General features: G+C 37.1%; 1 protein-coding gene across 5 annotated transcripts in view; it reads right to left on the minus strand.

Moving 5' to 3' along the window:
* Positions 1-23,914, minus strand: part of BBS9 (Bardet-Biedl syndrome 9) — a 446,238-nt gene that overhangs the window by 383,437 nt on the left and 38,887 nt on the right. For all 5 annotated transcript variants that reach the window (XM_043873466.1, XM_043873465.1, XM_043873464.1 and 2 more), the window contains one exon: positions 18,323-18,436. In XM_043873466.1, the coding sequence (XP_043729401.1) occupies positions 18,323-18,436 (114 nt within the window). The remainder of the gene's footprint in view (positions 1-18,322; positions 18,437-23,914) is intronic.

The raw sequence follows: 23,914 nt of genomic DNA on the forward strand, positions 1-23,914 counted from the left end.
TGAGCAAAACCACCCCTATCAGTAGGCATGACAATGAAATTGTAGGAAACTAAGAGACAGACCTGTCAACCGTTTACACTCCCTCTATATTCCCCATTCATTATTATGCCAAGTACTCAGATATTACTTGCCCTGCTGCCAACCATGTGTGTGAAGGTAGGATTACTCAACTGTCTGAACATTCACAGGGTCCCAGAGGTGAAATAACTCACTCAACCATGGGGGTAGACAATAAAGCTTTTTGCCCATGACTTACAGCCAAGATTCTACAATCATGACCTGGCAACCATTCTCACCCTCTTTATTATTATTTCACTCAAGGAAGAAATGAAAAGCCTGTGGAGACAAGCACTCAGATTTTCTTTTAACTGACTACTGACTCTAAAGACAAGTTTCTCCCCAATATTTTATAGAAGCATTATGACAGCAAGTATGATTCCCATTTCAAGATAGTCAGCTAAATACTCATGTCTCCTTCTCTAAATACAAGAACAAACCACACCAAACAACAATCACAGGCTTTTAAAATAAACAGACATCAACTCCTTCAAAGAAATCAGAACAAACAGTAAGCCTAACCATAGTCTGTGAAGAGAGAAAGTGAACAAAGAAAAGGTAAACAATACTGAAGAGAAGAGGAAGGTCAAATCTAAATTCCTAGAGAATACATTTACTCATCCCCTAAATTCTGAAAAGCACCAGCTACCACAGAAAGTGGGGTGAGGTGGGATCTAAAGATAAGAGTAATATTTTAAAGTGTGTGTAAGCAATAATTAGGTACCCAGAACCCCACAGGATACAGAAAGTATAATCTCTGGAGAAGTTGAACTAAACAAGTGACTCCAGATTAGAGGCACATCAGGTACAAAATAGTGATAGCATGGGAATAGGCAAGCATTGGAAAAATATGTAGATGGAAAAAAAAATGTCTACATCCTGGATAATCAACCCTCTAAATCGCCTGAGGTCCAGAATACAAGGGACTAGCTCATTCTCTCTCATACAGAGGTTAAAGAAAGCTTTAAAGAAAGAAAACCACCTCAGAAGAAAAGATGTACATCTACAGATAACTGAGTCCCCAGTGAAACAGTGAAGTAGTCCCTAACTGTCCTAAGATAAAGCCCACAGCTGACAAGCCCTGTCTCCTGACCCCTAGGACACACAGTCTGCAGTCAGTCTTTATTTCTTGACTGTTCAATATACATGAGTAGCCAACAGGCACATCAAAAGATATTCAAAATCACTAGCCATCAGAAAAATGCAGATCAAAACCAAAATGAGACACTACCATATACCCACTGCTGCTGCTGCTGGTGCTGCTGCTAAATCACTTCAGTTGTGTCTGACTCTGTGCGACCCCATAGACGGCAGCCCACCAGGCTCCCCTGTCCCTGGGGTTCTCCAGGCAAGAATACTGAAGTGGGTTGCCATTTCCTTCTCCAGTGCATGAAAGTGAAAAGTGAAAGTGAAGTCGTTCAGCCGTGTCCGACTCTTAGCGACCCCATGGACTGCAGCCCACCAGGCTCCTCCATCCATGGGACTCTCCAGGCAAGAGTACTGGAATGGGGTGCCATTGCCTTCTCCGATACACCCACTATAGTTGCTGAAGTCAAAAAGATAAATAACAACATTTTGGCAAGGATATGGAGAATCTCATCTCATTATTGAGAGAGAAGGAGTTAGCCCTAAGAAAAAATAAAGGTAGAAATGAAGCATATTGGAGAGTAGGGGGAACTGGGGAACTGATGTCTTCCTAAGTTTGTACTATTTAACATTTTATCTTTATCAAATTAATTGCAGATAGTTAAAAATTATTTTGAATGTTTCTGTCATCTTGCAAGGTTTAAAGTAAATGGTCTACAAAGATGTGAAAGACATATGATGAGAACTATAAAACACTGATAAAGAAAACTGAGATGATTCAAAGACAGGGAAAGACATCCCATACTCTTGGATCAGAAGAATTCATATTGTTAAAATGGCCATACTACCCAAAGCAATCTAAAGATTTAATGCAATCCCTATCAAGGTGGTTCTAGTGGTAAAGAACCTGCCTGCCAATGCAGGAGACCTAAGAGGCGTGGGTTCAATCCCTGGGTCAGGAAGATCCCCTGGAAGAGGGCATGTCAACCCACACCAGTATTCTTGCTTGGAGAATCCCATGGACAGAGGAACCTCATGGGCTACAGTCCATAGGATCGCAAAGGTTGGGACCATAGGGTCCCAACATGACTGAAGCAATGTAGCAGGCATGCACAATCAATTTACCCATGACATTTTTCATAGAATTAGGACAAATAATCCTAAAATTTATACGGAACCATAAAAGACCTAGAATTGCCAAAGTAAAGCTGGAGACATAACCCTTCAGACTTTAGGCAATACTATAAAGTGTGGTATTGGCACAAAAATAGATACATGGATCAATGTAACAGAATAGAGAACCCAGAAATAAACCCACACATCTATGGTCATGATCTTTGACAAAGGAAGCAAGAATATACAATGAAGAAAAAGCAGTCTCTTAAGCAAGTGGTGTTGGGAAAACTAAAGAGGCACATATAAATCAATAAAGTTTGAACACACCCTCACATCATACACAAAAATAAGCTCAAAATGGCTTAAAGATTTAAATACAAGACATGACACCATAAAACTCCTAGAAGAGAACATAGGCAAAACATTCTCTGACATAAACTGTACCAATGTTTTCTTAGGTCTCTCTCCCAAGGCAATAGAAATAAAAGAAAAAGTAAACAAATGGGACCTAATCAAACTTAAAAGCTTTTGCACAACAAAGGAAACCATAAACAAAATGAAAAGACAACGAATGGGAGAAAATATTTGCAAATGATGCAACCAACAAGGGCCCAACTTACAAAATACACAAAAAACTCATACTACTCAGTAACAACAACGAAAAATCCAATCAAAAATGGGCAGAAGACCTAAACAGACATTTCTCCAAAGACATACAGATGGCCAATAGGCACTAAAACACTTTATTGAAGCCCTGAAAATAAGACACTGTAAATCAACTATACTTCAATTTTAAAAAATAATTAAAAGGAATTGTTTTTGGTTGGAAACTGAAAAAGTAAAATATGATACAAATGAACTTATTTACAAAACAGAAACAGGCTCACAGACACAGAAAACAGACCTATGGTTACCAAAGAGAAAAAAGGGCCAGGGAGGGATAAACAGCAGTTTGGGATTAGCAGATACACACTACCATATACAAAAGAAACAATAGGTCCTATAGTATAGTAACAGGAAACTATATTCAATATTCGATAATAAATCATAATGGAAAAGAAAATGTATGTATATGTATAACTGAATCACTTTGCTGTATACCAGAAACTACCACAACACTGTAAATCAACTATACTTCAATTTTTAAAACTGTTAAATGATATATTTTAACAGATGTAATAAAATATTTTGCTAGCACACTTCTAACACCTCTCTCCTAAGCCTAGGAGTTTCATCTCTAATTTTCTAACAGCCCTGCAATGGATCATGCCATATTAAAAGGTATCATTAAATTTCCCCACCTCAATTTAAGATAGTACACAAATGTACATAGTGTGCAATTTTTAAGTGGGAGAGGTGAATGGATATAATATTTTTAAGAAACAGATTATTGAAAAGCCAAAAAAAAGTAGAAGATTGACTTCTACACTTCTTCTAGCTCACTTCAGTAACTGTGTGATAAATATAAAAACTCAACTATTCTATAATATGCACTATATAAATCCTAAAATTCCACCATAATATATGAGCCTTTAAAAGCCAGAAAAATACAGCTATTGCCAGTTAATCTCAAAACTGAGGAAAATTTACAAGAAATATGGTTCAGGCATATTCAGTTCAGTTCAGTTGCTCAGTCGTGTCTGACTCTTTGCGACCCCATGAATCGCAGCACGCCAGGCCTCCCTGTCCATCACCAACTCCCGGACTTTACTCAAACACATGTCCATTGAGTTGGTGATGCCATCTAGCCACCTCATATTAGAGGTCCCTAATTTTAGTGTCCTCATTAACTGAATAAACTATTAGGCCCAGTGCCTACTAACTGTATCATTTGTTACACTTACATTTATTCCAATATAATTAATACACACTGATTCCCCAACAGATAATCTATTCTACATACTGACATCAAAACAATATGGTTTTCAGGAAGTTGGGCAAGAAAAGTAAAAAAAAGAGTAAGGGATGAATGATGGAGCCAATTTCCCAAGTTTCAATAGAATTTGTCACCATCTTTCAAAAAGAAAAGAACCATTGATTGTGTTCCCAAATTATACTATGTGTTGATCAATTCAAGAACAGCCTGCTACTGCTGAGGAAACCACAGAATAACAGGATTTTGAATAATTTTTCATTGAAAGGCAAAAGTTAAACATCATATTCCTTAAGAGAACTAGCAACAGTAGACATATTAATAGTGCTAGGCACTGTTCCTAATATATCAGGACCCCAATAAAACCACTGCTAAAGTCTAGAAATGGTCATAAGAAATCTTTCAACCTTACAGCATAAAAGTCAGTTGATAATTTCTTTGTCTAACACCTAATAAAACTCATTCTTCCAAAATTGTGGAAAAGCTAAGCACAGTCCTTCCTTATTATAAAGTTTCCTGTTACAAAGTTGCATGGTTTACACATATGTTACACTTTATTATTTAAAAAAAAAAAAGTCCTCCTTATAACACCCTCTTTGTTGTAATACTCAACATACTTTGCCTTCAGGCTAGATATATAATGAAAGCAAAATGAATTCAGACAGATTGCTGAGGGAAAATAAGCCAGTTTCTTTTTAGTAGTCTTTCTAAAGTCCTTTTTCTTTCCCTGTAGCTTTTCATCATCTCAACATTTTGTTTTTGCTGAACATTTTCCTTTTCTTTTTACATATTTCCTTTAGTAAATGAGAGATGATAGACTGTTAAAACCAGTTTGTACTACCTTGGAAACAAGCACTTTGAATATATAACTCCTGCCTTCCAAAACCTTGTACAAATTTCATCTTTAAGACAATGAACTGTGTAAGACTTAATCAACCAGCTGCAAAAAGCCATATGAAATCTTAATTTTCCATTCACACATTTTTATGTTCACAGTCCTCTACAATCATGAATATTACTTTCCAAAATACATTTAGGAGTATTCTCAGTTGTTTATTTTAGCAAAGATCTAGAAACGCTACTTTAAAAGGTTCTTATTCACAAATTTCAGTGTAAAGAAATTTGGTTTAAAAACCCTGATTAGAGACTTCCCTGGTGGTCCAGTGGGTAAGAGTCTGCCTGCCAATGCAGGGGACATGGTTTCAATCCCTGGTCTGAGAAGATACCACATGCTGTGGGGCAACTGAGTCCGTGCCCTGCAACTAAGCCCTCTAGCCCTTGAGCCTAGAGCCCATGCTCGGCAACATGAGAAACCACGGCAATGAGAAGCCGGTGCACTGCAACTAGAGAACAGTCCCCGCTTGCCGCAACTAGAGAAAGCCCGTGCCCAGTGAAGACCCAGAGAAGCCTAAAATAAATAATTTTAAAAGGCAAAAACCCTGATTATTTTTAACTTAGACAGCAATATAGTCCAAATATTAATATAAGGTGAAGGACTTATTCTGATATGATAATCTTAATGATTTCTGATACTCTAAATTAGAAGCGACTTAAATTATGTACTACATGAAATACTGAAGGTACACATTTTATATTCTTTAATGTTTGAGAAGTAAACACATACAATACTACTCTTGCACATAAAGCATGCTTACTAATATTACAACTCAATCTTGAATGTCTTTTTAAAATTTAATCACAAAAAGATTGGAGAAAATTATAGTAGTATAATTTTTAAAATCATCGTACATTTGTTTGACACTTATTTTTGTACTGTCCACATAAAGAATTATAAAAGAATGTTCATGGCAGCTTTATTCATTTCAGTCAAAAACTGGAAACCACCCAAATGTCCATCAAAAAGATAATCTACTTAAAATTTATTTTATATGTGTAATATCAACACAGAGTACTACTAATGCACTTTGAAAATACTTTTAACATGGTCATAGTCAACTATTTGTTTTTCATATTAAGCATTAACATATATCTCTACCTTGTGCTTCAGAATTTAAATCTGTAAGCAAGAGTTCCCATGTAGAATAGAAAAGAGTTAATGAATCAACTTAATTCAGGAGAGACTGGGTGGTGGGGAACACTGTTCATTTCCCATGACAATGTGTTTTGTAGATGAATGTTGTAAACTGTTAGAACCCTTTATATCACAGTGACATCTGAATAAAGTAGTTTTTTGGTAATCACCTTCCTTCCCAATTAGGTAAAATAATTTAATCGCTTAGTTATTTCACTCTTAAGAAGGGGACTATGATGAACCACATATAGAATCAAAAATGGCTGTCAAATCCTATCAAGATTACCATATTTAACCATCCTCTCGTCAAAGGCAGTCCTGACCACAGACATTCCCATAACACTTTTCCAGCCTTGGCATTCGGCCACCATGAAAGAAAGTATTTTTTTTCAAACAACACCAAAAAACTTCAAATACTCTTTTCAACCTTTCCCCCTCTTAGTCACAGTAGGCAAGGAGGCATTTAACTACTAAATTTCTATAGTGTATGTATGGAGGGAATCAGAATTCACCTTTCAGGGAAAGTAACAACTTTATAAATAATCGTATAAAAAATGAAGTTGCAGACTACAGGGAACTCTCTTTATAACATTCCCCCAGGAACTAAAGGTTTTATAAAACATAATACACAGGAAAAACGCTATTTGAAAGCAACATTGTTTTATGGGTCTTGGACCAGGGATTTTATAAATGAATACTATATGTATGAGAAAAGTCAGCACAGGATGAAAATCAATCCTATCATCCCCTTGATCTTCCGACTTCACTGTGGATCCATAAAGGATCTTAAGAACAAATGAGGTAAGTACTCCAATATTATAAAACACCTATACTTTAATGCTTAAGCAAGGAATAGGAGCCAGCAGAGCACAGATATTCTTTCACAGCACGATGCTCCAACATTTCAACCAAATCCACTAGAAAATAGGGGCCATGTGGTTCGCTAGTGAGACAAGAGTTATCAAAACATTATCCTTTGATTTCTTTCTTATAAGGAAAATAGCATTAATCTTCTATTAGCACTAACATCCCTACACAAAAAGAAGCAAGGTTGTGTTCTGGATGCTCATTCACCCCACTTGAGCGTATCGGTTCACTCTCTGGATGGCAATCAAAGAATTCAGATGACTTTGGGAAGCACAGCCTCTCAGCAACCGCATGTGGCCACTAATACGTTTCCTTGGCAGACAAGAAAAAGGCTCCAGTTTAGACAATTAGAAGTTATTATTTGAAGGCTGAGGATCTGATTATTGTGGGTTGCCTCAAAATGAGGCAAAGGTGACTTGACTTATTCTTCAATTCACTATTTTCTTTGGCAGGCTTTTTATTCCAAAGAATTCATGAATTTTTATTTATGTGACAATATAATCCCATACAAGCTTACAGAAGTCATTTTACGATTTAAAAAATATTCCACCATACTCATATATATTATTAGTAAAATCTGTTCGCCTCCTTTACTGACAACTATATTCCCAAACATACTGATCCTTTTATATATGCAGTATTTTCTTCCACCTCAGTCACAAATGCAGGACTACTGTGTTGTCAGACGTTTATAACCCATACCCTGCCCATATTATACCTACACTCTGATGTTAACCTTTCATTGATCAAAATTCTATTTTTTTTGAAGTTCCATTTGACTGAAAATATCAAAGCAAAATTTGAAAACTGGAAAAATTAAAGGCAAATGAGCTTTTACAAGGCACAAAAAGAGATAAAAGGATTAACAACAAGAAATGTCTTTTATACTAAATATTAAAGAATTTATATAATTTGAAAAATAAAAACTTTTTGATCTATGAACACTATCACAAATACTCAAATAATTTTGAATATCACATTTTACACTGGAAAACATTAGTAACAAAAGGATGACTTAAGGATAGAAAAACAACTCCAAAATGATGAAAAAAACTGGTTATTCCTAGTGGGAAGCTTGTGTTGTATAAGTGTTGCCTCACTGGCATATTGAGAAATAAATTTAGCAAAGGTGAACCCAGGAAGTCCAAGTAATCACCTCCAGTTTTACCCCTGTGGTGGTTAACAGAAACTACCATGACCCGTGCATTGCAGTAGATATTCAACATATGTTTGTTAAAGAAGAAAACAAAACTCAGAAGTTGGCTAGAATGAGGACACCAGGCTAACATTTGTTTCTGAAAAATAAACTTGAAAGCCTGCAGTGCATGACATTGGCCTTGCTCAGTTACATGGCTATTTGGTTTATTCACCCCCAAAATACTTATTTAGATGTGCCAAGGACTGTGCAGGACATGAGACGCACAATGATGAACAACAGACACGGTCTCTGCCCTCATCAGGCTTACAGAAGAGCTTCCCTCTCCTCTCTCTCTCAGTTCACACAAATCCTCTCTCCAAATAGGAAGGTAATTAAATAAGAGGTAATGTATTAGAAATAACAAGGCTTTAGAATCCTATAGCTCTGGATTCAAAGGCCTCCTATGATCTACAGCAAGACACTTACGGTCTATAAGCTTGTTTCCCATTCTGGGAAGTGGTAATTAATTTACCTATTTTACAGGGTTATATCCAATAACACAACATAGAGAAGGTAGTAATATTAACTTTCTCCCTACAGTCTTCTCTATAGATAAATAAAACATCAAAACTCTGCAAGGGAGAGATTTAAGCATAAAACAAATAGAATAAATAGGAAAGGAATGATTTGACTACAATGAAACACACACATACACACACAATTTAAAAGCCAAGAACAACCTGGAAAAAAGAAGTTCACATCAAGTACAAAGAAATAGCTCAAATAAATAGCTAAATAAATAGCTCAAATAATAGAAATAGAAGATCATCTATCCAGGAGTCTACCAGAATCATCCAAACAACTCAACTGTTGAATCCACAAGAATTTTTATGATAAACATCCATTCTTCAAATAGAGCAGTCTAGGGACTACTTTCAAAAAACCCTTTCAAAAATGTAGCATTGTGGACTAAACAAAAATATAAAATAACTAAATGATTAAAAAAAAGAATAGTAAACATACACCAGCAGCAGGGAAATAAAAGAAATGTAAAATGGTGCCCATCAAGAAATGCAGATGTTTCTGAGAACCTTCTTCGGGGCTAGACGTTGTGCATTTTGTGAAGGTGCTAAATCCAAACTCCTCATAAGAAGGAGGGGTGGTGAGGTTGCAAACAAACAAAATTCTGAAAACCTTACTAAGGCTCCCAAATTTAGGGAAAGACAGATGCAGGAGGGGTGTAGACAGCCCAGAGAAATGGAAATGCCCAGAATAACAAAAGCTCTACCTTTACCACATCCCCTTTCTACCAGACAAGAAAAACAAATTTTACCATGTTGGTGTTTTTCTGCCAAAAGAAAAACAGCAGTAAAGGCCATAGACCATAAAAATAGCAGTCACACTAAATATCTCCAACAATGATGAGTATAGGGAGGGGAAGACGGGCTAGAAAGGCCTCACACATACCCACAAGGGGCCAGAAGAAAGATGGGGGATGGGAGAAAGAGGGGGAGTGAGGAAGGAAGTCAGCACAGGGAAGATGCAAAGTCTGAGGATACCCAGATTCGAAGATAACAAGTTACAGACCATCCAGGTGGAGTAAACAGTGATTCAACATAATTAACAAAACCATAAAAGACAGGGATGAGGCCAGATGGTCCGGTGTTGCTGCCATAGCCACAGTTACCCACTGAGCCACATCCAGCCCTCAAAATAGTGTGTCCAAAAGGAAAACAAATTCATCTCTGGTTGGGAGGGAATAGAGGCAAGGAAAATTCACCAGCACCATAAAAAAGCAAACTGACCCAGAGTTAACTCAGCTACACTTGAGCAAGATAAAAGGAGACTGCCCTGGCAATTCCACAAATGCACTACCAGAAAAGGCAGGGAGAGAGGGAAAGGGGAAGATAACATACGAAAGACAGATGAAGACAACAGAACTGTGAATAAGAACTGCGAATAAGCAGAGGGCACCAGTGACTATCAGAAGTGCTGTCACACAGGCTCCCCATCAGTCCCAGAGTAGTGATACAGGACAGTCCTCACCCACCTGCAGACACTGCTACTAAAGATCCTGAGCTGTGATTGGACATACCCTCTGTGCACCTCAAGAGGGCTTCCCCAGAATATAGTGTGCAAAGGTTTAAATCAATGTGGGAAACTTATGTGCATTGGAAAAGACCCTGATTCTGGGAAAGACTGAAGGCAGGAGGAGAAGGGGACAACAGAGGATGAGATGGTTGGATGGCATCACCAACTCAATGGACATGAGTTTCAGCACGCTCCGAGAGATGGTGAAGAACAAGAAAGCCTGGCATGCTGCAATCCATCAGACACGATTGAACAACAACAACAACAAAAAGGGAAGGCACGATACCCTACACTGTTCACGTCCTCACAGCAGGCTGACAGTGAACTCAAAGCCCATTTGTAAAAGGAAAACTGATCATAAGTAGCAAGTAACTCTGACCCAAGTGTAATCACAGTCCTTTGGTGACAATGACAATTCCAAGATGCCCAACCCCAGACACAGAAATGGAAAGAGAGCTGTGCTGAGCTTTCTGGAGGAAAGCAGACACTTTTTCACATGGACTAGAATCTGAGAAGTAAGATTTAGAGCTGCTATAGCCATCTTGTTACCAGGGGGAAATAGGTTGTCCAAGGGAACAAAAGCAAGAGATGAGAAGAGTAAAACCAGATCTGATCACATCAGAAGCCCAGATGATGAGAGCCAGTAAATTTCTTACTCCTGCTTAAGCCAACTGTCAACTGCAATCAAAAGAATTCTCAGTTGTACCAAAGGCAAGACTGGAAAGAGGAAAGAAGCACAGCCAATGGAAAAGCGGAATGGTGGCCTATCCAGAAACTGGGAAGTTGTGGGTTTTGATAGTAATATTTCTTTAAATCTTGAGTTGTCTGTTACAAGGTAAATTCCAAATATACATAGCCGTCTGAAAAACAAAAATTTATGATCAAGAAAATTAATTTTAAAAATTAGAGCAGACTACTGTATTATTATATGTTTTTAAATCTAAGAGACACAAATATCAGATCATTTCTGCTGTTCACATGAGGCTAATATAATGTTGCACGTCAATTATCTCAAATTTATAAAAATTTATTTAAAAAGTAGACTTCATGTTCATTGTTCTCACAATAGTAAAATTATAGATAGATACAAAGAGTAAATAATAGAAAATAAATACAAAAAAGATGAGAGCAAAGAAGTAAAAATGTTGGAAAAGATTAAAAATTGAAGAAAGAACCAGATGGTGGTTATAATCACTACTGAAGTATTAAAAAGCCTTTTTTTAAATAAACCACAAATCATTATGAAGAGATAGCAATAATTCAAAATGACTAAAAAGCACTAGTTTATATGATGGGGAATGGTTTTAAGGAACAAAACTGACCCATCATAGCCCAGGGTAATTTTTCAAACAAAAATGTGTTCAAGTTAATGTTCAAGTTCAACAAAATATCATAGAAGTCATTTTGTTCATCAGATGATTTCATTTTGTATCCTCAAAGACATCATAATCTTTCTATTCTGAGAAACTTGGATGAATGGATGGACAAACACCCAGAGAGAGAGATGATAGAGTTAACACCACACTTGCTCTAGTGCCTGAATTTCCCACATGTCTCTAACAAATCAACTATTTCTTCCCATTGTCCTTGTCACACATTTGAAAGATCCCTACACATTATAAAGTTCATCAACTTGTCTCAGCCCTACAGGAAAAATTTTCGGTAACTGACGATATAACTACAGGGTCTCTAAGTCACATTATGAGTAAAGGAAATTCTTGCTCAAACTTCTCTTGATAGTAGCAAGATACATTACACAGACTATACAAAGTGTCATATTTCACCAAGCTAAGTACACACAGTTGTTGACTTTAAAACAATAGTGTTCTTTCATCACTCCACTACTGACTTTTTGTCAGTAAACATTAATGTTTTCCTTTTCCAAATACTATTCTGAAATGGCAAGCTTATCTTAATTTGGTGAAGGTCCATGTCAACAACCACTGGAAGTTGTAGTGACACACTGAAACAAAAGCAGAGGGAAATCTGGCAGAAATACCACTTGTTCCTTTTTTCAAAAACAGTGGAGTTCAAATTACCAAACAAAATAAATAACCCCAATTTTAGTAACATATTTTTAAATCAATTCAAATCTAGCTTTTTAAAATTGGTTTGATTTCCAAACTATATAATTTGATTGTTCATGCTTACGCCACTCACTACATTTTGCAAGCATTAATTTGTCAACAGTATAAAAAATAAAGATTATCATTTTTTAATCAAATAAATTTTTTAATTAATTTATTTTTTACTGAAGGATAATTGCTTTATAGAATTTTGCTGTTTTCTGTCAAACCTCAACCTGAATCAACCATAGGTATACATATATCCTCTCCCTTTTGAATCTCCCGCCCATCTCCCTCCCCATCCCATCCCTCTAGGTTGATACAGAGTCCCTGTTTGAGTTTCCTGAAAAGATTACCATTTTTACCTTTTCATGCTGAAGCTGAAGCTCCAATATTCTGGCCACCTGATGCAAAGAGCTGACTCATTAGAAAAGACCCTGATGCCGGGAAAGACTGAAGGCAGGAGAAGGAGACAAAAGAGGAGGGGATGGTTGGATGGCATCACTGACTCAATGGACATGAGTTTGAGCAAACTCCAGGAGATGGTGAAGGACAGGGAAGCCTGGCATGCTGCAGTCCATTGGGTCACAAAGAGTCGGACAGGACTGAGCGACTGAACAGCAGCAACCATTTTTACAAAAACCCAGAGTCACAAGTTTCTTCAAAAAACAGCTTAGATTAAAATCAAACTGTAAACATTTTAACTTCATACACATCTTCCACACTAATCTGGGGGGAGAAAATAAGCCAAATATAACCACTAATATTGCACATTTCAATCATTTCCCTCTAAAAAGTATAATATGGAAAGGCTTCTAATTTATCTTCTGGAATGGTAGGTAGTAGTTTGAATAATGGAAGCTATTAGGCAAATATTCTTCAAGTAGTTAAAACTAGCTTTCCTATGTCTTTTGCACCCCTCCTCATTAACAGGCACTGCAACACAGCGTGAGGTAAAAGCAAGACTTCCGGCATCAGTGAATGCTCCTTTGAGTTTCTGCAAATGTATAAAGGGTATTTTTGAAAGATTTTCTTAACAAGTGAGCAAACAAAACAAAACAAAAAAAAGGTTAGAAAACAACAATAATTACTCTGAAAAAGTGAAAGTGTTAGTTGTTCAGTCATATCCAACTCTTTGCAATCCCATGGACTGTAGCCTGCCAGCCTCCTCTGTCCATGGAATTCTCCAGGTAAGAATACTGGAGTGGGTAGCCATTCCCTTCTCCAGGGGATCTGCCCCACCCAGGGACTGAACTCCGGTCTCCTGCATTACAGGCAGATTCTTTACTGTCTGAGCCACCAGAGAAGCCCAATTACTCTTTTGCTAATTTCAAATAACATATTACCCTCCCCCCCCCCCATATATAATTGCTCTGATAAAAATTTTAAGAGGTACTTTTCTTATAAACCAAAGCATCAACCAAAAAAAGGAAACTGAGAAAGCAAATACCTGACCCAGAAATTACCCAACATGTTTTTCCATTATCTATGAAGAATCAAAGTTATGCACCAACTTTAGTCAAACCAAATACACATCTTTCTGATAGCAAAGATTTTTCCCAAATTAGGAAGTATGCAAAATTACTCACAGCCTAGATATCCCAGTTTAGTTAAAACCACAAGTTTCTAGAAGCAGAAAGCCTGGGTTGGAATCCCTGCTCTACCATTTACTAAGTATATCTTAAGTTACTCAACCTGTAAAGCACTCAGGACACTTCCTGGCAGGGAATAAGCACTTGGTAGATGCAGGGTGACAGCAAACCTCTAGACCTCTGCAACTTGGCATCAGTTGGGAGACTGTTAGAAATTCAAACTCTGAGGTCCAGTTTCAGACTTACATAGTTAAGACCTACAATTTCATCAAAATTCCATTATGATTCAGAAGCAAATTAAAATTTGAGCACAGCTGGAATGTATTTTTTCATTTCATCCTGAGATGTTATTTATAATAATTTTTTAAGAACCACTCCATTGCTCTGTTGCAGCCTGAAGAAGGCAAAGCATTATTTGGGATAACAATTCCTCCCTTAATGATCTCTTACCATACCTTCGTATTCAGAGCCAACTAAAGCCTGAGGTGGTAGACGACTGCCATCTAGTGGAGTTCATTCTGCTACACATACCAAATAAATTCCCTGTGTTGTCTTCCAGCATTTTAAATACATTGGTTTAAAACGCTGCGAGGTTTTCTTTTTGCTTAACTCCTTTCTTGAGGACTGCTAACACAATTACCTAGTTTAATAATTCCACAAGAATACATCTTAAATACAGAGTAAGATAAAAGACAAGAATTTTCAATTTCCTTTTTTAAACTTAGATCAAAAAAAGAAAAAGAACGAGTCTAGGGAAGTCTTCAGATTAAAACACTGACCCACCCTCTCCTGTAAAGGTGCACATTAGACACATACGAGCGACACGGTTCAGAAAATAGGCTTTCTTTTCTGTTAAAGTGACAGTGACGTTTACTTTCTTCTTCTTAAGTTCTATGCTTTTTACAATTTATTTATATAGTTTTCAGGGGTGCTTTTTTGAGGAAAAAACTATTTTTTTAACCTTTAACTCAATAACTCCACTTCTACATTAAGTCTTCGGGAAATAATTAGAAACATGGACAAAGATTTATGTTCAAAGATGTTCACTACAGCAAACCAAACTTAATCTTAACAGCTTCACAATAACCTTCTGAATCAAAACTTAATCATTCTCCTCTACTACTCATTTAGATTACTTCTAATTTTTCTATATTATAAATAAATACATTTATATATAAAAAGAAGGGAGGGAGGACAGAAAGAAGAAGGAAATAATTATATAGAAGCTTGATCAGACTTCTTCACATTTTGGATCACTTCCTAATACACATTCCCATAAACCACCTCTCAGCATTCAAGAACATTTTCACAGTTCTGAAGCCACAAGTTCTGTACATCAGTAGGATGTATGGACTGTACTATCACCTCTCTAGCAGCAAGTTTTATCCCACGGATAATTTTTTTTAAGTTTTACAATTAAGATACAATTTACTTACCAGCTCTTAAAATTATACAACTCAATAGTTTTCAGTGTATTTATAGAGCTCTGCAGCCATCACTGTAATTTAATCTGAGATCATTTTCCTCTTCCCAAAAGGAGAAACCTTGTAGCCATTAGCAGTAACTCCCCATCCCCCTGCCACTCACCCCAAATGGCTCATTTTTACTGATTTACCACTCCATTACTTTTTTTAAGATACCTCAAAGATATTATGTGTTCCAAACCCATGAAACAGAATAATTGCTTCTGCTACTAAGATATCTCTCTGTTTCAAACTGGGAAATATCCTGTTTAACCATAGGAAAGTAAGATATGTCATAATTGTCTCTTATTTTTTCAAAAGGGACTTTTAAAATATAAGGCAGAATTTCAGAACTAAGAGAAGATATATAAGTACAAACTTAACTATTTTTTTCAAAACTAATAACAACTCTAATTACTTTGAAAGTGCATTAATGAATCTAGCAAAAATGTCACACAGAAGCAAGGAATTTATTTAAAACTTCTTACTTTAATTAGGTTAACTTGATCTGGTAATAAAACTAAAAGTACAGTGCAATCAATGTAGGATAACAATTGACATGTGATCCAGAGAACTGTCTTTTTAAAAAGATAAGTAATTGTCTTATGGGTAAACCTATGGTTGACTCATGTTGATGTTTGGTACAAATCAACACTATACTGTAAAGCAATTATCCTTCAATTAAGAGTTTTAAAAATTAAATAAATAATTGTCTTCATGCTCGGAGAAGGCAATGGCACCCCACTCCAGTACTCTTGCCTGGAAAATCCCATGGACAGAGGAGCCTGGTGGGCTGCAGTCCATGGGGTCGCAAAGAGTCGGACACAACTGAGTGACTTCACTTTCACTTTTCACTTTCATGCATTGGAGAAGGAAATGGTAACCCACTCCATTGTTCTTGCCTGGAGAATCCCAGGGATGGCGGAGCCTGGTGGGCTGCCGTCTATGGGGTCACATAGAGTCGGACACGACTAAAGTGACTTAGCAGCAGCAGCAGTCTTCATGCTACCAAAAAATAAAAACTTACTTTCATTTACTCAAAGCACTTTTTCCTCATATAATATTTTTTGACTCCAGCTGTACAGAATTTAGTAATTTTTCTTTGCAGGGTTTCGTAGCAGAAAGAACATTGAAAATAGTTCATTAAACAAGGTGGACTTGGTCCCCTGATCGTATCAGACATTTTTTTTAAAGAACAGTAGAAAGCTGAAGTTGGGAAGGGGATGCCTCACAAAAGTTAGTTTCTCATCAAATTTTCACTTTTTCTCACCTTTCTTCATCTAACTCTAGACATCTCCCATATTCTTCTAATAATCCAAACATTCCTGTTACTCAAGTTAAGCAATACTGCAATACAGCCACATGTTTTGTTTCATATCACTTTAATTACACCAAACGCTTATTTATACACTGAAAGTGTGAAAGTGAAAAGTGTCAGTCTCTTAGTGGTGTCTGACTCTTCGTGACCCCATAGACTATAGCATGTCAGGCCTCTCTATCCATGGGATTTCCCAGGCAAGAACACTGCAATGGGTTGCCATTCCCTTCTGTAGGGATCTTCCCAACCCAGGGATTGAACCAGGGTCTTCTGCATTGTAGGCAGATTCTTTTACCACCTGAGCCACCAGGGAAGCCCATTACCCAAAATATTCTTGCCTTTACTTTTGTATAAAAAAAAAAGTGAGTTCACATGAATGAAGGATACTTCCAAAATAAAGATATTTTTTCATGTCACTAAAGAAAAATCTAACACATGTAACCTACTTTTTATTAACACAATGAAAGTGGAAGTCTCTCAGTCATGTCCGACTCTTTGCAACCCTATGGACTGTAGCCCACCAGGCTACTCTGTCCATGGAATTCTCCAGTCCAGAATACTGGAGTGGGTAACCGTTTCCTTCTCCAGGGGATCTTCCCAACCCAGAGATTGAAGCCAGGTCTGCAGAATTGCAGGCAAATTTTTTACCATCTGAACCTCCAAGGAAGCCCATTAACACAATGGTTAAACAATAAACTCATAAAAATGTGAGCCTAAAGAGAGCTATATTATAAAATCCCTAGTTACATGTTCAGCAGGTGCCCCCTATACACACATACACAAAATCACATAGGCAAGTGTCACCACCTGGCTTTCTATCCTCACTTCAGCACCAGAAGCTCCTCTATCACCCTGTCATGGTGAAGTGAGAGAAATTTAATTGTAAATAATCCTCCAATACCAACAATCACAGTGTAGAGAAACAAGCACCAAGCCCTGGTAACTCAAGAAGCTAGGGTGGAACTAGGGTGGTAGCCCTTGTGCAAATTAGAAAAAGATACTCCCAGGATGGAAGGAACATAGCCTCACTGAGCCAGGACTTGGTAAAGGTAATGTCTTTGCAAAATTTAGGAAAGTCTCCCTTTCTCTAGGGATATTTATTCCAGGCCAGGGCACATGGCCAGATGAGCAGGATCAGGTCTGCATTTCAGTCTCCACCAGCCCCTTATGCCCTGGTTTAAAAACAATTTACACAACCTGCACAGTGGCCCTGGAGGTGGGTGAGGTGGGGACAGGGGTCGACAGCTTCATCCTGCCTCTACCAAATAGAGCAGAGACATCCATCAGTGAGGAAATCAACCCCTTCTTCCACTGCGAGAGGCAGGCACACAGTTCACCACAGAGAAGCTCAACTTCAGTCAACTCATGTATAAAAGACAAAATTTAAAGAAAAGGCAGTTTCAAAAATATTTCTGTAGACCACATAAAAGTGCGGGCTATATGAAAATCATATATATCCAATGTTTAGAGTTTTCTTTTTTTATTATTTTGCTCAAGTATTTTAATACAAAGGTTTCAATAAATATGTTTAACTCTGAGATTCATACCACATAATCCTCCATTTTTATATGGCCAAATATTCTGGTCCTTACAACAGCATGCTCATGATTAAATACAAATTACCTTTCACACCACCAAATGATCCATAAGTCATATTGCAGGCTGTTCTCTGAAGATTATGTTCATACATCAATTTGATCTGATACTGGTTCCCATGTTCCACATTACCCAAGGTTCCTAAAAAGAAAAAATAAAACAACTGCTTTGTATTTGTTTATATTAAAAAATATTAATATCTTATCACCTGTACCAATTCCAAGTAATTCAATTTCAGTGAAATTTAAAATGACAAAGCACTAAAACATTATGTATCATGAACACTTAGCATACTCATGACAAAGAATGCCAGCACAGTTAGAACAATTTAAGTCTCAGCTAGATTATACCATTAGATGAAATACTACCCTGGGTGACATTTTATTTATTTCCATTATGTATGAGTAGAGTGTGATTATTTAAATAACAACAAAATCTTCCAATTTCAGTTCTGAAATAAATGAGGTTAAGTTCCCTTCACTTATAACAATGAAACAGAAAAGACATGACTCAAAGTGCTAAGAAAAGAATTCCCCACACTATCAAGCAGTTCAATTTTCTACACCAACTCTCAAAATATTCAAGCCCCTAATACATTATGTTCTAATTTACTAGCGAGATCTAAAGCATCCCTCGGCAAGTAACTAGGACAATGTTTTCTTTGAAGTCTACAACTGACTGGTTCAAAATTGGGAAAGGAGTATGACAAGGCTGTATATTGTCATTCTGCTTATTTGACATATATACAGAGTACACCATGCGAAATGCCAGGCTGGAAGAATCACAAGCTGGAATCAAGACTGTCGGGAGAAATATCAACCTCAGATAGGCAGATGATACCACTCTAAAGGCAGAAAGTGAACAACTAAAAGCGTCTAGATGAGGGTGAAAGAGGAGAGTGAAAATGTTGGCTTAAAACAACACTCAAAAAACTAAAATCAAGGTATCTGGTCTCATCACTTCATGGCAAATAGAAGGAGAAAAAGTGGAAGCAGTGACATTTTATTTTCTTGGGCTCCAAAATCACTGTGGACAGAGACTGCAACTATGAAAAGAAGCTTGCTCCCTGGAAGAAAAACTATGACAAACCTAGACAGCGTATTAAAAAGCGGAGACATCACTTTGCCAACAAAGGTCCCTATAGTCAAAGCTATGGTTTTCCAGTAGTCACGTATGGATGTGAGAGTTGGATCATAAAGAAGACTAAGCGCCGAAGAACTGATTCAGTCAAACTGTGGTGCTGGAGAAGACTCTTGAGAGTCCCTTGGACTGCAAAGAGATCAAACCAGTCTATCCTAAAGGAAATCAACCCCAAATACTGATTGGAAAGACTGACATTGAAGCTGAAGTTCCAATACTTTGGCCACCTGATGCAAAGAGCCAACTCACTGGAAAAGACCCTGATGCTAGGAAAGGTTGAAAGCAAAAGGAGAAAGGGGTGGCAGAGGATAAGATGATTAGACAGCATCACCGATTCAATGGACATGAATTTGAGCAAACTCCTGGAGATAGTGGAGGACAGAGGAGCCTGGTATTCTGCAGTCCATGGGGCCGCAAAGAGTTGGACGCGACTTACTGACTGAACAACAACAAAAAAGAAAAATCTCCTTCAAAAAAAAAAACTTTCCCTGCATTTAATAGATCATATATGCTATAATTACTCCCAGGTTCATTCCAAATGAGAAAAGATTCTTTATCTGTATTTTACCCTCTAGTTGTCAGGCTTTCTAGAGTATATACAGTTAGAGCTATATCCTAGTGATCAGGCAAGAACATTATGATTAGAAACTGTATTGGAAAGAAAAATTATTCTAAATGCAACATATTCCACTAAGAAGCATCTTTGTCATCCAGTCAAAAATGCAAAAGTTAAAGAAAAAAATTTAAATATCACAAAGAAAATGAAATAGTTCCAAACTAAATAACATTAGATAATTAAAACAATCTAAATATATAAGTCAGTCTGTATGTATGTGTATACAGATTTATATGTGAGCATTTGTATTTTTGTTTTGTTTAGTTTTTTGTCCAGAAGGATTTACCAATGTTCATTGAGGTTGCAACAACAGAAGTATTTCTACTTCCATTTTTAGAACTGAGGCACCTTAAGTTTAAAAAAAAAATCAATAAATTTACCCCAAAATCACATAGCTGATAAAGGACACAGTACTCAAATTAGGTCTTCTGAGCCAGCACTATATATCCTGGTACCTGGTTGTCCACCATTTAACAACTTTCAGGGAACCTGGTAAGCCAATGACAATTAAAAAAAAAAATTTCCTGAGGAGGGATAAACTGGGAGTTTAGGGTTAGCAAATGCAAACTATTATATATAGAATGGAAAAACAAGAAGATCCTACTGTATAGCACAGGGAACTCTATTCAATATCCTCTGATAAACCATAATGGAAAAAAATATTAAAAAGTAATGTGTGTGTATATATATATATAAATGAATCATTTTGCTGTACAGTAGACATTAACATAATATTATAAATCAACTATACATACATATATGTATATATACACACACACAAATATACATAGGACTTCCCTGATGGCTGAGACAGTAAAGAATCCACCTGCAATGTAGGAGACCTGGGTTCAATCCCTGGGCCGGGAAAATTTCCTGGAGAAGGAAATCGCAACCCGCTCCAGTGTTCTTGCCTGGAGAATTCCATGGACAGAGGAGCCTGGTGGGCCACAATCCATGGGGTCACAAAGTGTCAGAAAGGACTGAGTGACTAATGCTGAATTTTACTTTTTCACTTTCATGTATATATAGATATATATATATCTATATATACACACACACACACATAATTTCCACCCCCCACCTTTCTCTCCCTGGCCTGTTCTTCCTCAGTTGGAAAGTGAAGGGTTGAAAGAGAAAAAACTAACAGGCAAGGATTTCTTGGAGGAGAACATTTTCTACGCAGATCTATGTCCCTGAAAATGCTAAGAACAGAACACACATCAATGGAATTAAAAAAAAAAAAAAAGACTCAAATTTACCAGCTAAACCTGATAGGAGATGAAAGCTTTCTGGAACCTAAATGGTAATAAAGTCAGTAAAGTCCACAGAAATTGGTGGTAATCACTACCATACCAGCCACAAGGGCAAAAACCAAAAACTCTAAAAACATAACTCATAGCATTGATCTAAGGACAGTTCTAGCCTCTAAGAAACCAGAAAAACACTCCAAGAAACTTCTGGTTCATCCCTACAGAAATTCCAAATTTCATTCTGCACCTAAAATGAGAGGAACCCCTCCAAGAAAGGAATGTATCACGCATACTTGCTAGCCAAAACATCAGTGAACACAAAGGTCAGCAGTCAATATTTAAACAAACTTGCATGAAATGACACTAGGATTTATGTACTGGAAAAGCTCCAAATGCATTCGGAAGTTTTTAAATTTCAGGTAATTACACTTGAAAATATAATAGTGCATCTAAGGAGAACAAAAGAATTTATCTTCCTTCAATACTAACTTGGAATAAAGGTAGTACCTGAAAATCTGAAAATTCTGATCATTTTTTCTAGAGAAGCATCAGTGACATAAGATTAAAATTACTTACATAAGTTTTGTCCTTGGATTTACAGATTGAATACAATAAATGTATATCTATAATAATAGTCTACATATAACTAAAGTTCATACAAAGTTTCATTGATTAGAAAGTAAATGGATATTAGAACATTTTTGCTGCTGGACTTATTTAAATAAGAGCTAATTTAAACAAAAAAAAATCCTCTCTGGACAATCAACGGTCACCTTGAAAACAGGTTTTGGTCCAATTTTACGTACATAACTGCTAAGAAATCCAACAATGTTAAATGAAATATTAATAAAAGCCATTACAAAGTAAAAGGTTCATTGTATTAAATAATCAAATTAGATTATGTAACCCTATCAAAAGTAAAGAGACATCTTTTTGCCCTCTCATGGCAAATGTTAAAATTCTATAAATATGTCAAATGCTCAGGAAGTACACAATTTTTAGAAGAGAATATTTAAAAGAACATAATCAGTATGGCTTAAGCTCACACATCTGTAACCATTTACTCAAAAACTGAGGCCCATCAGGAAAAAATCAAATGCCATGTGACGCCTTTCCTTTACCAGAGTATGATAAGATGGGCTAAGTTCAGGTCAGCAAGACCCTGCTGATTCTCTATATTAAACCAGCATTTAATGACATATCACCCCCAAAGAAAGAAGTCAGCACAGTAGCCTCTGATTATTAGGAGTTGTTTGCTGTATCCAGGAGTTCTCCTCTAATGTGTCTCAAATATCTTTTAGGAGCACACAGCACACACAAAAGTGAAAGTGTCCGAATCTTTGTGACCGCATGGACTGTAGCCCGCCAGGCTCCTCTGTTCATGGAATTCTCCAGGCAGGGATACTGGAGTGGGTTGCCATTCCCTTCTCGAGGGGATCTTCCAGACCCAGGGATCGAACCCAGGTCTCCTGCATTTCAGGCAGATTCTTTACCAACTTGGCAACTGAACAAGAAGAAGCACACAAAAGAAAACAAAAAACATTTGGGGAGAGGGCACTTGGGGTCAAGGATGTTAAGTTCAGCTGACAAGTTCATCTGCTGACACCAGTGATTTCACTTAAATTAGAAAGTGTTTATGCTTCCCCTGTTATAGTAAAAGCTAGGTAAAAGTTCGGTCTGATACCTCAAGAAACATATTCAAGAGAACAAAAACATTAACTTCCCTGCTTCTCAATTTAAACCAAGCCAGGAAAAATATACAAATTGTCAGCCTATGAATATCACAGGAGGCTGAAGAAATGAGAGACAGAGAAAGGAAATGAGGTGGAGTGTAAGGGAATGTAGTTTGGACAACTCCACATCCCCAGAGAATACAAAGCTTGTAAATGAATACAAAGAATAAAAGAGCAATAAAATTGCCATTCCCATGACAAGTAACTTTCATTTTCAACACTAATTTGAAGGAATATGTTTATGGATAAGTGAAAGTCGTTCAGTCATGTCCGACTCTTCTCAACCCCAGGGACTATATACAGTCCATGGAATTCTCAAAGCCAGAATACTAGAGTGGGTAGCCTTTTCCTCCTCCAGGGGATCTTCCCAACCCAGGGATGGAACCCAGGTCTCCCACATTGCAGATGGATTCTTTACCAGCTGAGCCACAAAGGAAGCCCAAGAATACTGTAGTGGATTGCCTATCCCTTCTCTAGTGGATCTTCCTGACCTAGGAATCAAACCAGGGTCTCCTGCACTGCAGAAGGATTCTTTATCAACTGAGCTATCAGGGAAGCCCTTAAGGATACCAATGTCCGATTAAAAAGCTGTGATCAAACATGACAGTTTCTTTCACTAGGCTTTTTTTGATAAACACACATTTCATCTTTAGTCTATGTCATACACCCCAGTAAAGTCTAGAGACTTCTGGCTTTCTGAGCCGTTATTCAAATGGGCCAAGGGAAGGTCAAGAATCTAACCTCGTTTCTAATTTTTAGGATCTGTCCCTCTACTGCCCTCTTAGAGCCCCCACAGAGCCTCTAGAAAGGACCAGTACCCTAAGCAGTATTCAAGAGTAACTGGGCAAGTTCTCCTTCTCCATACCTGTTAATAAAATGT

This window comes from Cervus elaphus, chromosome 18 (genome assembly GCF_910594005.1).
Source record: "Cervus elaphus chromosome 18, mCerEla1.1, whole genome shotgun sequence".
Lineage (NCBI taxonomy): Eukaryota > Metazoa > Chordata > Mammalia > Artiodactyla > Cervidae > Cervus > Cervus elaphus.